General features: G+C 42.0%; 2 protein-coding genes across 3 annotated transcripts; one reads left to right on the top strand and one right to left on the bottom strand.

Moving 5' to 3' along the window:
• Positions 1-1,743: 1,743 nt before the first annotated feature.
• On the bottom strand, positions 1,744-5,803 carry bhlhe41 (basic helix-loop-helix family, member e41). Of its 2 annotated transcripts, none has more exons than XM_080760982.1 (5): positions 5,261-5,803; positions 5,091-5,157; positions 4,821-4,928; positions 4,585-4,696; positions 1,744-4,389 (listed from the first exon to the last, which is right to left on the bottom strand). In XM_080760982.1, the coding sequence occupies exons 1-5, from the start codon at positions 5,320-5,322 to the stop codon at positions 3,437-3,439; spliced, it is 1,302 nt and encodes a 433-aa protein (XP_080617108.1). In that variant the 5' UTR covers positions 5,323-5,803; the 3' UTR covers positions 1,744-3,436. The 2 variants fall into 2 exon arrangements, with proteins under 2 accessions (XP_080617108.1, XP_080617109.1); XM_080760983.1 differs by having other exon boundaries at positions 5,247-5,361.
• Positions 5,804-8,044: 2,241 nt separating this feature from the next.
• Positions 8,045-15,435, top strand: sspn (sarcospan (Kras oncogene-associated gene)). The gene is made up of 3 exons (XM_080761707.1): positions 8,045-8,462; positions 10,359-10,445; positions 14,193-15,435. Exons 1-3 carry the CDS (start codon positions 8,247-8,249, stop codon positions 14,553-14,555), a joined length of 666 nt encoding a protein of 221 aa, XP_080617833.1. The 5' UTR covers positions 8,045-8,246; the 3' UTR covers positions 14,556-15,435.
• Positions 15,436-15,645: the final 210 nt, after the last annotated feature.

The raw sequence follows: 15,645 nt of genomic DNA, 5'->3' as shown, positions 1-15,645 counted from the left end.
AGCAATCACTCATTTCCACCATGGGATGAGAAATATCTGTGGTCAGTGTTTACAACTGTATGTGTCCTGTGCACTCCTTAAAGATGTCCACTGTACATACCTGTTTGTTTCTTTCCTGCCTTAATTTACAGCAAAGTATTGAGAGATGTCTTGCTAGATCTGGCTGCTGGTATATGACATGGATTGCATGATTCAATAAACCAATTAATACAAATGGTATGCCTCATGGGTGTTAAGTGTAATGAAGTATGTTGAGGCTGCACTGTGGAAAGGAACTTACACTGCGAAATCCTCAGATTGAAAAAATAAGACCCTTATCAGCGTTTTACAGTGGTGTGCTTAATGTACAGTATATGTGGCTTGTAAACTTGGTGCAGTAGAATTTCATTCATTTCACCAGTAGAGGGAGACCTTTGTCCATCAATCAGTGCCATCAGTAATGGGTAGAACATGGCTAGTGTCATCATGAGGTTATGAGCAAGTTGTTGTTTTAATTAGACAGAAAATTAACTCATGACAACTTTACGCCCCATTGCATCGAGCTTTATAGAAACAATCCAAAAAGTACATTTTAGTGGATGTATAGGATATCAGTGCAGACCACGTTCCATCATCGAACAAGGGATTTATTGATGATGAAGCAACCCTCTGGGCAGAGTCGGCTCCATTAATGGCCTTGGATTGAAGGACACAAGTTTGAACACTTAAGTAGTTGAAAAGGGATGAAGCCAAGTAGACTTGCTTTAAAGTACCAAGATTCAAATATCATGATAAACCAGTTAGTGTTAACAACTAGCACTTGGAGTTGATCCAGATTAAGTTGAAAGCCAACTTGTGGCTTTTGCATCAGCCTGTGTACAGTATGAGAGTGAGAGTATAAGCTCACTCCATCACATGACATTTACTCTGTCTTAAGCCTCGACTTACTGTATACATTCCACTGCAATAACTTGTCACCTGACTAGAACCATGCAGCATCTTAGCTGTGCAGAATAGTCACTGATTGGTAAAAGCTATAGCTATAGACATTATGTAAGTTATAGAAATGACTATCTTAAAGGTATATTCAGTGATTTCACTTAATTCAAATATCACTTCTTTTTTGTTTTGTTGTGATAATCCTCCCTACTATAGAGTGTGCTGACCATATAAGAAGTTCCTCCCTGTCCCAGTTAACCCCTGGGGGTCAAAAAACCATAGGTTTCGTTTTTGGCTAGGTGGACCAGCCTTCATCCAAACAGGATAGAGAGGGGCCTTCCGCCAATCATGATCGACCGGGGGCGGGCCTTGGCGTGTGTGCTGTAGTTTGTGCATGTGTACATCTTGTTACCGGGGCAGACCGGGTTTTTTTTCCAAATCACCCAAATCACTGAATCCTCCTTTAAAGACCTTGCACACCAAGCACCACCACTATAATGACAACAGTTGAGAACAATACATTTACAGTTGCAATAGATGTGGATAGCCTTTATGCACTATACACAGTGAAATCTTGTGTCAATTTAACTCCCAGTGTACGAATGCAACCAAATACCTGGGAAAGGTGTATTTGGTTACATTTGTACAAATGGATAAATTAAGCATTTCACTGTGTAGTCTGGATGTGTTGTCCTCTGACAAATTAGATTTATACATCACATGCACTAGACAGAGATTTTTTTTTAATAGAGCTGTATCTGATAAACACATTAGAGGATTATGAGCATGTATACAAAATGTTCTTTAAAATAAAGATAAACCTGCAATTTTGTTCTGATATTTATTTTACAAGTCAGCAATAATTTAGAACAGCGCATGTGTAAAGCATTAACGAAATGTGCAACAGTTGCTCAGTTCAAACTTTTGTCTTAAAAATACATATTTTACTACGTTGACATAGACATGTAAATCTCATTGTATATTCACAAAAAAAAAGAAAAATATTCACTGTGGCATATCATCCCAAAGCTGAATAGCATTTGAATCATCTACCTTGATTTAGGGCTGAAATGAGCAGTGGCTGATGAAATCAGAGGGATAAATCCATTGCTCCTTTGCTGTAGGGAATCACAACAAAACCGTGTTGTAGCCTACATATACTCAGGATTGTCTTGAGATTTATCAAAACAAAGAAAATGGGAGATATACAGTGATTGACTATAGCATATAGCTGCAAAGTGTGTACGTGTGTGTGTTTGGGGGGGGGGGGGGGGCATGATTTCCAATGGCCAGAATAAAGTGCACTTCTCAAAGAGTATGCTTTTACCATCCCACATACACTTTCAACAGCTGGGAAACTTATACATTCAATAGGCCTAGAGCTAAGGTGCTATCCTACCATATAATGTAGAGGTATATGTCACTGTAACTTAACAGTGTTCAGACATGTTATTCAGGAGATACCAATATGCTCTCCACTTGATGTATTTGTTATAATTTTTACCGTTATTTTATATGTGTGTTCACTGCTGAAGAGGCTGTATTTATTTCTTTGAAAATGATAAGCAAACATAAACCCAGAGTAAACTTAGTAGTCGTAAGTGGGAGAACAGACATAAACATCACATCACCCATAACGTAAGAAAAGACAGATTTTTTTATATAGGCCTACTTCGTTGCACGCCACTGTTGCGCGCAGAAAATAGTCCAACAACGCAACCATTAAGTTGTGTGCGTCATGTAGATCTGCCATTTCGCGCAACACTTGGGTATAGGCTTAAGCCATACAATTTCGCAATGGTTTGTTCATTTGGGGAAGGAAACCTCAATCAGTCTACCCATAAGGGAGAGGTAGGCCTACTGTAGAGGAGGCTATAGTGTACTTCATTGAGAACTTATTATTTAAGCCCATTAAGTCAAATTATTTTGCAGGACCAGGTGATCATATTTACAGTCGGAGCCAAGCTGATAAATAACCTTGGCAGAGGTCAGTTGCAACCCAGCCTACATCAAATGAGATTCACTGATTGCGCACATAATTATACGTTACATTACGCGCCAAACATTTGGCACCAATAACTTTAAAATATTTCTAAAGATTAAAACATTAAAAGAAAAGAAAACTCTCTCCAGCACAATGTGTGGCCCTATACAAACATGTGGTAGTGTCAATCATTGTCGACAACAATCAATTAATTAATCTCTTACAAGTGCAAAAGGCACGTGCTGCCACAACTGTTCCCTCCCAACAAGATATACAGTATACACAAGATTTCTATTGTAAAAGTTCGTCTTAAAACTATCTTCATATAAAACGAGATTACCATAATTCCTTAGCAGAATGCACACAAAAAAACAATGACAACAACGAGGATAACATACAGGCTACACAGTGAAGTCCTTAGTGTTGTATTTAAATTGACACATGGGGATTCTACTGTGCAGATAAATGAGCCCGTTTTACAAGCGAAGAAGACAACAACATGAAAAATAAAACCCGTATTAAAATGTCATGTGATTATGTACCGTCATTGCTGTTTTTCTGGGCTGCATCGCCCCCCTCATCCCCATCCTCCCCGTCGTCACTGTCCTCCCTCTCAGAAGAGGTCGGCTCGGCCCCGTTTGACTTGTCGTCACTGTCGGCGGGTGACTGGTGGGAGTCTTTGGAATGCCGGTCCGCCGACGACAGACCGGGAAAGGCCGTCGCTGCCGCCGCAGCAGCGGAGGCGGGGTGCGACGGGAGCCCGGCCGCATACAGCCAGGGGAAAGGGGACGTGAGGGCAGCCGCGGCAGCCGCCGGGTACACGTACTTTTCCATGTTGCTTTTGTCGAACAAGGGCATGTAGGATGCTGCCACGGAAGGGTTGATGAAGTAGAAAGGCATGCAAAAGGGGGTCTGCTGTCCCACGCCTGCAGTTATTCCCATCAGAGAGTTCATGAACGCCAGATCGGGTCTGGCTGGGTCTATCCCTGACGATATGCCGTTTCCAGCCCAGTTCATCTTTGGTCTTTTGGCAGCGCGATCGTCCCCAAACTCTTGTTTGACTTTCACCGCCTTGGGTCCTTGTTGCGCTCTATTGAGCTCGCAGTCTTTCTCTCTGCCGCCGTCGCTCTTTTCGGCTTCGCCCCCATACCCGCTGTCCGTGTCCGTGTCGTTTTCGTTAAACTCCCCGACTTGGGTCCTCTGTATCACCGGCACGCAGTTGGCCTGAGCGTCGGGTTTGTGCGCGTCGCGCTCCTGCAGTGCGTCCGCGGCGGGTAGCTGGTGGTGCTGGAGGAGCAGAGGCGCGCCAGCCTGGAACTGCGTTAACACCTTGTGGAGATGGCCGATCAGATGAGCGCACCTCTGTTCTCGCGTCGTCCAGTTCTCAAACTTGCTCAGATATTGCAGAACTTCTTTGGCACACGCCTGGAACCCAGAATGGAACGCATCCAAATCCGCGTGTATGGGTGATTTCATCGGCCGCTCTCCTAGGAGATCACACAAAATAATATAGAATAAATAAAGGGCAGGGTTATTTTTCTTTGATTAAAGCCCTAGCTGTCACACAAACTATTCTAACTGTTACGCCAACTCCATTGGAACTGAACAAAAGTGTATAGGCTACACTGAAATTAAATATTACAAACTTATGTGTAACTATAACTATCCACGCAGCGACTTACCATTCTGTAGAGCAATAATCTTCTGGTGCTGCTGCTCGGTGACAGCTGTCAATGCATTGAGATGCTTCAGCGTCAACTCCAAAACAACTGCCTTCTCCAAGTGTCCAAGCGTCTAAGAGGGACAAGAGGTCCATGAGCTATAGGCTACTGACAATTGATCATTGTGTGATAATAAACCACACTTTAACACACAGATATAGGCTTACTAGGCTATAGCTTTAATGCCGGGATCTCACCGTCAGTTTCAGATGTTCGGGCAACAGATCCTTCAGCTGCCCAATACATTCGTTTATTCTGTCCCGCCTCTTCTTCTCTATCAACCGGTGTGGTAACTTGTATGCGTCCTGATGTAAGATAGAAAATATTTAGCCTAAACGACACCAGGGACAGCTCTAATTAAAACGTATAGGCTACAGTTAATCACACTAAGACACGTTAGGCTATCGCAATAGTAACTATAGGCACATTACATTCCATATGATAAAAAACAAATTAACTGTCCGCACCTTTCCACCATCTTCACGCTTCATTCCTCTTTTAGATTTGCACATGTAGAGAGAGGGATAATCCACCCTAAAGTAAATCAAAAGGTAGGATTAGTCTCTATAGTTGTGTCAACAGCTTATTAAAATAGTTTGACGGAGTTTGTCAAAGCGACTCACGGTAGGCTACTCACCCCAGGAAATCGGCGTGATCCATAAATGGTCTTTCCTGCAAATGCGGTATTCTTTCATCCATAACTTCTCCCGTCACTTCTCCCTTTGAAGTCTCTTTGGAAATGTTTTTGTTATTCCAAGATCCACAGACAGGGACGGCGGGAGATGTTGCACAATGAGCGTCCTCCTTTAGAATGATGTCTAGTTTCCTGAACTGCCACTTTGCTGTGTGGTGAGAGCGCACGCGCGCCTCCCGGTAGGAGCTTCCAACTCACGTGCAGCCTGCCTGCACCATGCAGCACAGAGTCCGGTAATTGGACCTTCTCTGTGCAGCCAGCCAGCTATTGCCGTTTGATCAACGATCCGTGCGTAAAATGTCCAAGACACGATAGAGCGTCACTCCACTCCATCACATCATGCAGGCTCCTCTCCATTGCACAGAAGAACACATGCATGGAGATAAATGTGAAGTAGGCTAAAAGGCGTATCGGATTCGTCAGCGCGGGACGGACACTTTGAACAAGCCGAGGTGTTTTTGCCCGTTTGACATGCCGTGTGTGTGGTGGTGTGTCCCCGGAGCCGCGGATTCTAGGCTATGCATGCACTGCACACTCATGCATGCGCGCCGGCCGGTTTAAGTGCCTCTCCAATTCATCCGCCATAATGAGGTGCGTTGTTAGTAACCATGGTAACCCTGACCCATGATGACACTAGGCTTTGCTGTGTGCTCAGACCTCAGACCCAGACACGTGCATCGCAGTTCCTTATCAAAGTGTGAACTGTCCGTGCGTGCGTGGCGTGCTCTTTCCCGCCCACACTTCTGCGTTTGGGGCTACAGTGCCAATAAACAACCTGCACCGAGACTCGTGATATTAAAAGTAAAACTTTTGAAAATATAGTCCTATCTTAATAGGCCTATATTGCTTTTTGAATGACATCAGTGCCATTTAGTCTAGACCACAGTTTTCAAATCACACTATTACAGCAAAGTGTAAAAGAGTGGGCGAAATATGCAAACTCTCAACATTGCAGTTAACTATTACAGGACGAGTTGAAAGCTATAGGAAAAGAGAGAAGAAGAAAGTGACAGAGAATACAGAACAAAACTAGAACTGCACTCTGTCGAGTGCATACTTGCTTGTTGCACACTAGTAGGCCATAAATGGCCAACTAGTGCGCAAGCAGAGAGCGCAAGTACTTTCGACCGCTGTAAACTGTCAAATCTCAGTATCTCTGTGGAGGAACGTTTGAAATGTATAATTATTAGGTGTAACTATTTTCTACCTACCTACTTTATGCATATAAACACCTAGTATTATTAAGTACGGTTCAAGTTTCTATCTATAGTCATACATATACTATATACATAATCAGTAAAATAAAATAGCAAATTGTGCCTGATCTGCTGGGACCAGAGTACGTGGTGTGTATATGTATGACTAGCTCTCAATGATGACGTAAGACATACGTATACATATACATATACTATATAGAGTATGTAGTTGTAAGTTGATTAGCGGTATACTGTGGTTACTTTGCGCCAAAACCGTGACAGCCAACCCGCCATTTGATGCGTATGCAAGAAAAACAGCAAATCTGTGCCTGGTTTGCTAGGACCAGATTACACAAATTACCATATTTCTTACGTCATCATTGAGAGCTAGTCATACATATACACACCACGTACTCTGGTCCCAGCAGATCAGGCACAATGAAGGCACAGACCAATCTAATATACAAATACTTTTTTTGTTGTTGCAATGGATGGATGGATACTATATAGTCTTATACAGAGGGTAGATATGTTTCTTGTGTATAGGTGGAACAAAACATTTAAAAAATAAGTATATGATATCACAGTAGGCTATCATGTGCATCATTAAAGTGACATGGTTAAAGAAATTATATTTAAGACACAGAAAAAGTGTCATAAACCCTTCAGCAGGACTTGACTGGCCACGGAAGTCTCATGTGCGATGATGTGCTTGATAATGATGCATATGACCACAAAAGGGTTGTAGACAAATATCAGCTTGAAATGACACCTGTCGCATTGGTCATGTGCAACCCAAACGTTTTAAAGAAAATTCATTAATTTTGATCACTATTCCAATCGAGTGAAAATACATTTTCATAAATAACTTTTATTTTGATATGCACCATTAATTATTGATAGACTGTATTGAATTACTATTACTACTTAATTTATACTCATATCATATGATTATTATTGTGAAATAATAGTGAAATTAATTGTGTCTCACATTCCTTACACAATGACGTCTCGTGTATTTCCAGTTATCACACATGTTCTCATAATTTTCATAGTGGCTCAGAGACACGTAATGCCCTCTCACATGTCTCATGATCACATTTCTTCTTCCTCCTAATCATGTGACTCGTTCTGGCCTGCAGCATATGGCCCTTTTGTGTAGCAGTGTTGACAAAGAATGATCCAATCACCCGTCCCCCCACCCCCACTTTAGAATGTCTCCATGTCAGTCTTTATTTAACCTACACCGGGGGATTTCACCCACCCACCATGATCTCCTTCCTCCCCTGCAAGAGGTAACTTCCCATAACAGTGCAAGCTTCCAGTCGTATGTTGGAGTCCCCCTTTGCACCCCCCCTTCCCTCCTCTTCCTTCCCTCCAGAGTATGCTGCTGCTCTATATGTGGCAATGGAACCGCTCGTGGAATCCACTCCAAATGTTTTCCATATTAGTTCAGAGCCTTCTCTGATTCCAAATAGCAGCCAAGCTATGGGCTTCCGGTGAGAGGAGACCTCGGCAGGGAGTGGAGGGGAGAGGAAAGGGGGGGAGCAGCTGTCATGAGCAAGTCCACCCTAAACAGCACAACAGTAAAGTTGAGTAAAGTAAGAGCAGGAAGAGAGACAGACAAAGAGAGAGAGAGAGAGAGAGAGAGGGAGAGAGAGAGAAAGAAAGAAAGGGAAATCAACACAGCAGCCATTTGGAGAGCTAACAAGGCAAGGCGGTTCTAAAGCAACATGGGACAAGGGGAGAAGAAGAAGATGAAGGAGGATCAGAATGATGAGGGCCCGGCGCCTCAGGACACCCACAAGTGCTGGGGCTGCCGCGTCCCCCTGCTCATCGCCCCCCTGCAGCTCCTGCTGGGGGTTTCCGTCGCAGTCGTGGCCTTCCTCATGCTGGCCGTCAGCCCCTCGCTGATGGCGAGGGAGACCCCTCACTGGGCCGGGATCATTGTAAGCCTCGTCCTTATGCACTAACTAACATCATTCTCCACACAACAGTCAATGTTTTCTGCATGGATTGGAACCTCACCCTGCTGCATGATCCCAGCGGCTTCACTGTCAAATCTGGAGTGTTCATTTCATTCTGAATGTGTGAAAATGGTCACACTCCAGATTTTGCTATGTGTATGCCCTCTCCACTTATGTCTATCTCACCTCAGCTCACCGCATGTCGGCATCGGCACATACTGTAGCTTAGACTACGCTGGGTACAGTACATGCAGCACTGTCTGCAAGTGTACGTGAGGAAAACTCAGTGTATTGTCCTGCTCTATAAATCACAGGACTTTGCCCACAAACACACTCATCGACTTGATCTTCACATCCATCTCCATTTTCCAATCCTGCTTGCACTGCTGGTATGTCTAGGTAATAAAGAATAGCTGGTGTGACAAACCTATACCACCCACGCCTGTCCCCGTTTCAACCCTGTCCCAGCATGCATCAATCCAGCCTGCCCCTTGACGCATGAAGCTACTGAATACTTTATCACCTGTAAATATGTAACGTATACACAGGTTCTCCTCATTGTCATTCTGCCATCTGTCCTATCCTATCAATAAACACACAGATGGGGAAAAATAAAGAGAGAAGAAGAGATGTAATTAATCTAACCTGTCTCAACGTTTTTAAAGTTAAAAGGAGACTGTGTGATTTAGTTCTTAAAAGGAAAGTTCCCCCTGAGCAGCATGACTCAGCCATATACAGTGCACTGCATGGACATAATGAGTCATGGCCATTTTCAAGTCCCTCATGAACAGTGAGCCCTTTTACACAAACAATCTTAAAGACACATCAAATGATCTACTGTATTAAATATAGTAAATATACTCCAATTAATCATTGCATCAGTGTTGAACTGACAGTAAGATAACACTCCATCAAGCAATCACAATGGCCTGTTCTGTACAAGTACTTAAAGTGAACAATGTAATGTTTGTAATGTTTGTGCAAGAGAGAATATTGACATGCCATTTACCATTTGATTTCTGATGTTATTAATTACCTCATTGTGGATAATTACATGCATATCTTCACATACAAGAGATACCGCAAGCTCCAAACATTTGGAGCTTGCAGCACAATAAACCTATATATAGTTAATTACACAAAAAAGACAGCTAAATCCAGTTCTTATGACTAAATGTCCTTATGTAATTGTTTCTAAGAAAACACATAATTAGTTAACTACGGTATTGAACATTGTTAATGTCCCTCATGATCAAACTGCTTTAAGGTCACAAATTAGTCTAAGAACAACATGTTTGTTTTTTGCTTGGTCAGTCCACCATGCTAGCCTATCACAGATCAAAAAACATCTCTGGACACTTCAACAACCCGAGTTAGCTCCTCACGAGATTCAGTGTTTTCTGAGAGAAAAACACTGAGGTCACCAGGAACTTTCCAGAGAATCCTGACCGCTTAAGAACCTGGGAAAAACATTTAAATTAGATGCTGAATGTTAGTCACAAGACTCCAATTGCACAGAGAGAATGAGTGTGGGTGGGTGTTATCCCAAAGAGGAGGAAAACTATCTAATTTGCTGTGATAATGTAAACAGATCTTAATGCTGAATAATGCCATATTAACAGAAGCAGTCATGATGATTGGGGCAAAACAGAATTAGCATGAAGTAATATTATTTAGTAGTTGGGTGCAGTGTAGTAATTATTAATGATTAAATTATATCAATTAATGTGCATGGATTATAAAGATGTTGTGTGGTGTGTGTGTGTGTGTGTGTGTGTGTGTGTGTGTGTGTGTGTGTGTGTGTGTGTGTGTGTGTGTGTGTGTTATTAGTGAATGTAACCAAGCTTATATATCATGTTTTCTGCTGTCTTGTTATAGCTGTGTTTGGTTTCTGTCGTGGGCTTCATCCTGTATTGCATCACCTATCATCCTGATGAGAAGAATTTCATGCAGTTCATTTTTAAGGTGAGTTCAGATGTATTTTCTCACATCTTTCCTGTGGAGGTGAAAGGAAAGAAACAAAACCTCCTCTAATGGGCCAAAATTGGTTCTTTATCAAATGCAAGACCCTCTCTCTCATTCAACTAGAGGTTGGAATCACAGAGACTGTCACAGTATTATTTGCAATAAAAGTATACAGGGCTTTTACCAAACAATGAGAGATCTTGGTTTATACACTGACACTGCAAGGCCAGCACTATTTTATTGTATGGCTATTTTATTGTATGTTTAATGAATACTTTATTGCATAACATAATTGTCAACAGACAGTATTCTCTTGAAAATATAGCGGCCATTAAAATCATCCTACTATTGTTTATTACCAAGGCAATGTCCATAGAAGCACAATACCTGGCCAACACCATCTAAAATAGAATTCCTGAATACATACTGTACGGCCTACGGAGAAGCATTGCAGCATGAAGATAAGCCCCAAAATATAGCCTCCATTTATACTCCTAATGCAATTTAAATGCACTAAATTCAGTTTTACGAGCTTTTATTAAACTATCACATTTGTATTTTCATGATATTGTGGTCATGTTGTATAATTTATTTCCTATTTCCCTTCTTATATGCTACCTTTAATGAAGCCCAAAATATGATTTTATCCTGGGTGGCTGGTAAGGGCACATACCACATGAATAAGGCTTTAGAGTCTTAGCTTTATTTATCCCCATCCAGGCTGCAGGGAGGTCTAAAGTTTACACCTTCTCGCAGCTCGCCTACATTCGAAACCAACCCTTTGCTGCATGTCATCCGCCTTCCTCCATCCTCCTTTCTTGTCTATTCATATACTGTAAATAATAATAATCCCGCTCATTGACCATGTGGTTCAATAATTCTTATATATAATTATAGTTGGTGGATTTAAGCCATGCACCGTCAGGTCACTGATTTATAACATTTTCACTGTGGCAAAACCTTTCAAGAAGCAAATAAAATGGTGGGTCTATATGCACTTTCAGCAATTGTTCACTGTTCTGAATGTTTGATTAAAACATAATTTTTCATCATGGTGTTCGATGTGTTCAGATGATTTGCCTAAAGCCATGCTTTGTGTTTTTCATTTAGTGGTCTGTAAATAACTGCAATATCTCCTTACAGTTTTGGGGGGTTTCAGAACATTTCCTTTTAGAGTTGCCCAACTGTAACAAATCCCAATTCACATTTATCTCCTGGTAAACAATTCTCCAGATCTCACAGCAGTTTTGAAATCAATATGAATGCCTTTTCAAGCAACATTCGCTGCTTGCATAATTCCATAAGTAGCGTGTAACTGGGAATGAGGGCTGCTGTTATATAAGCCATGGATTTAGATGGGGTTTAGTATTCTTGAGATTGTACAATTACATAAACTACAAAAAGGCACTCACACAGCATGTGGACAAAGGTTGGACATAGCTGCAAAGGTTTACATATGAACATGTGTCAGTGTGTCACAGAGTAGCGCTGCATGTAGCCCAGCAGCCTATAAGGGACACCCGGGTTCAGGTACAGTATTGTGTGCCTTAGGTTCAGACTGTAGTCATACTTAAGCAATATTACACGAGAGGGTGTGCTTTACTGTCATTCGGCGAGTTCCGTAGGCAGCACAGAAGTGTGAAGCATGTTTATGATACATGTTTTAGTGTACAGGTTTAAAACGAGTAATGCACGGTCTGGACATCTTCTTGAATGATATTCAAAACAGATTGTCCCTGTATAATTCAAATCAGTTGTGTTTGGAGGAACATGAGCTATGGAAATCACACCTGTGAATACACTACATTTATTCATAAGGGCTTGCCTATATCACGCAGTGGTTTTATTATTTTCCAACATGGGCAGTAGAAAAGTGGTCCTCCAACATTTTCATGTCTAGACTAGGACCCAGTAGCTGAAAAGATGTACCAGGGCAGGGAGCCACATGAAGGAAGATTTATGCTATTCTCATCAGGGTCTAAGTAATGTGACACATTGTGAGCTTGAAATTGTTAGTAGCCAATATAAACTATTAAGGCATTTTTAGATCTATGACCCATAGCACATCACATCACGTGCTATGAGCTTGTATATCTGCTATATTTTTAAGTCCAATAACCCCCCCCCCCCCCCCCCCCCTTTGAGAAGAGAACCACTGCTCTAGAAACTAAAACACCACTGGAAATGACCTGCCACATCAACTCAAACTCAAGGAAAGACAAGGCGTTCACACGCAACCCAGTTTTTGTAGTGTTTTGAGCTCGTTAGCCAACCTAGTTCATCTGGTCCCCACAGGTGTCAGGTGATGACACTAAGGCTCATCAAGGCTTCAGGGAGAGGCGAGTGAGGCAGAGAAATTGACCGTATATGCACCATAGACATCATAGATCAGATTGTAATAAACAATGTAAAACTCACCAACAGCAGCTGTACCGTACGAAAAGCTTGAATTATCCTCTTTTCTATCTGCAAAGATAGAAAAAAGTTTGTTTCATAAAGAAATCCACTGTAGACATATGATGTTATGAGCTACTTTCCTGTCAAGAAATTCCTTGCAGGTGATTTTTCTTCTACAGTCAAATTCCAATACCCAAAATCTCACTCACTCACTGGTCACTCCAGCATGGTGGTGTTACGGTGAAATTGGTGACCTGCAGAAATATGTGACAGTCGTGTAGACATTAGACAATCACGTAACGTTAGTGAACGTAAATCATTGCTGTTTGTTTATTTGCAGAGTTCAACCGATATTCAGGCCACGTATTTAAATCCATATAAGTTATGTGAAGTCCATAAGATGGTCACATATTTAGGCAGGTCACCAATGTCACCGTAACAACAGCATGCTGGAGTGAGTGAGTGCGAGTGAGCGAGTGGCCAAGATTTGAGGTATTGGAATTTGGCTTAAGTGTTGGAGTTTGGAAGTGCTCGTTGAATATCACTCAACGGCCCATGCGTATCACGTGTTTTGAATTTGCACATAATGCAGGAGGCAGCAGGAGGTTGTTTTACTGATAATGAGCGCTTCCAGACTCTGACAATCATCTGAAATAATCATCTGCAAGGAATTTCTTGACAGGAAGCTCATAACATGTCTACGGTGGATCTTTATGAAACAAACACTTTACCGCTATAAAGAGGATAATTCAAGCTTTTCGTACAGCTGCAATGTTAGTGAGTTTGACGTTGTTTAATAAAATCAGATAGGACTTTTCTGTTTGGATGAATGTGCTGTCAATAACCTCTGTCGCAGCCTTACTCATCTGAGACGAGAAAAGCCTGAGTCTCAACCTAAGGCAGAGAGTGTATCGGCGGAAGTGTCGGACCGGAACATCCATCAGATGTATTTCCCCCGGAATGCCCGGATACAATATTTTTTTGACCAAACACTTGTTTCATTCACGGAGAATGTAAACTGATTTGTAAAGCGTCAACGGAATTTCCTTGAGCAGTACGTCCGCCCAAATCCTGCAACTTCCGGACCCCAAATAATGATAGATTCTAAGTCTTTCCCAGCTGGGCTGTCAATGGGAAATTGCACTTAGTTACCACCTTGCTGCCAAGATGGCAGCGGTGTGCATAAGGTCAATTGGGAGGGAATATGTCAGTTTAAAAATATTGTCTATATTAGAGACACACGTGAACTTCTCTCATGACACACCAGTGCCTCGGCACACAGATGTACTAGAACCAGTCATTCCTATAATGCTAACCCTCTGCCCTTTGTCTTCTGTTTTCCCTCTACAGCTCCTTTACTTTGTCCTGTGCACAATAGGCCTAGTTATCTCAGTCCTGGTAATGGCATTTGCTGGTCACCACTACTCACAGACCAGTAACTTCAAGGCATGCGAAAAGGCAGGGGAGGACTGCATATGCACCCTGGATCCAGATGACCCCATTGCCCGCACGTTCACCTATAAGGAGGCCAGCGACTGCGACGCGATTACCCAGACGCTCTCAATGTACTTCATGGTGCAGATGGTGCTGAACCTGGCCCAGGCGCTGGTGTGTGCTGCTGGGGCCTTTATCATGTGGAAGCACCGATACCAGGTCTTCTTTGTTGGTCTGCAGATTGGCTCTACCTCCTCCAAGCAGTGGCAGAAGGTGTAACATCACAACAGGTGTTGACATTGTGACGGTGGTTAGGCCTGACTCACACGGTCACAACAGATTGATGTATAGCTGATGCATGAGACTTATTGACTGATGCAAGCTCGCAATTAATTTCCAATGGGAGTCACATGGTTTGACACAACATTTTTGTTGTATGAGGGGGAGGGGGGCAGTCGAAACACAGCCGAAAGCCGTACAACAAAAATGTGTCAAACCATGTGACTTCCATTGGAAATGCTGCAATGCATTGGGAGCTTGCATCAGTAAACAAGTCTCATACATCTAGCATGCATCAATGTTGTATGCTAGATCGAAAGGTGTGAGTGAGGCCTTAGGCCTGACTCAAACCTTAGTGTGATGGAGGGTAGAGTATAGCGAATGCAGCCTGCTGTTTAGAACTCACTTATGGACCGAAGAGGAACACTGTTGTGGTGTGGATAAGTATTGATCTATATTTGTCTCTCCTTTTAGGTTTTTTTTTTGAGATGGGTACTATAATGACTTAAACTGCGCATTTTTTATATAATATATTAACAACTTTGTATACTTGGATATGAATCATAATTTCTACAATCCATTTGTTTGTCTTGGTATTTTCTCTGAAATACCTAGCTGTGACCTTGCAGTGATAAACAGTCTAATGTCTGTACAGTACAGTACAAATGCTAGATTAAACCACTTCATTGGCTGCTTCACTGGAAGCTAAATGGATTTGATTGTTTGTGCTATTCATCTCACATATATCCCAAAACTGGAGACCGGCTAGATTAATTCTGTATGAGTGTAATTGAGAGTTAATGAGTGTGATTCTCTAATGCACAATGTACAGTGTGCTCTTTCTCACAACAAAGTATAAATCATGCTCTAAGAAGGAGGACGATGAATCCTTTCATTATTTTAATGAAAAATAGCATTTTTCAACATCCTCTGAAAGGTTTGGAAAACAGGACATCAAGTTCATAAGCGGCTTCATGTAATTTGCTGTTCAAGTAGAGCTTTCCAGATTCACAATCAAAGTGAAGCAAGTAGGCATCTATTCTAAAGGACAGAATGCAGCTGCAAAAATCTTGCTTCATGGTTGCGAACG

Source organism: Protomyctophum bolini, assembly GCF_963924005.1.
Source record: "Protomyctophum bolini genome assembly, chromosome: 4".
Classification (NCBI taxonomy): Eukaryota; Metazoa; Chordata; class Actinopteri; order Myctophiformes; family Myctophidae; genus Protomyctophum; species Protomyctophum bolini.
The sequence above is the reverse complement of the archived record's forward strand: the minus strand, read 5'-3'. Positions and strand labels throughout refer to the sequence as shown.

Bases quoted from the DNA above. Each gene is read 5' to 3' on its own strand.
- bhlhe41 (XM_080760982.1), bottom strand. From the start codon at position 5,322: ATGGATGAAAGAATACCGCATTTGCAGGAAAGACCATTTATGGATCAC. The intron at 4,697-4,820 runs GTGAGATCCCGG...TGTCCCTCTTAG, and splicing joins CCGAACATCTGAAACTGACG to ACGCTTGGACACTTGGAGAA. The intron at 4,390-4,584 runs GTAAGTCGCTGC...GTGATCTCCTAG, and splicing joins GATTATTGCTCTACAGAATG to GAGAGCGGCCGATGAAATCA.
- sspn (XM_080761707.1), top strand. From the start codon at position 8,247: ATGGGACAAGGGGAGAAGAAGAAGATGAAGGAGGATCAGAATGATGAG. The intron at 8,463-10,358 runs GTAAGCCTCGTC...GTCTTGTTATAG, and splicing joins CTCACTGGGCCGGGATCATT to CTGTGTTTGGTTTCTGTCGT. The intron at 10,446-14,192 runs GTGAGTTCAGAT...TTCCCTCTACAG, and splicing joins TCATGCAGTTCATTTTTAAG to CTCCTTTACTTTGTCCTGTG.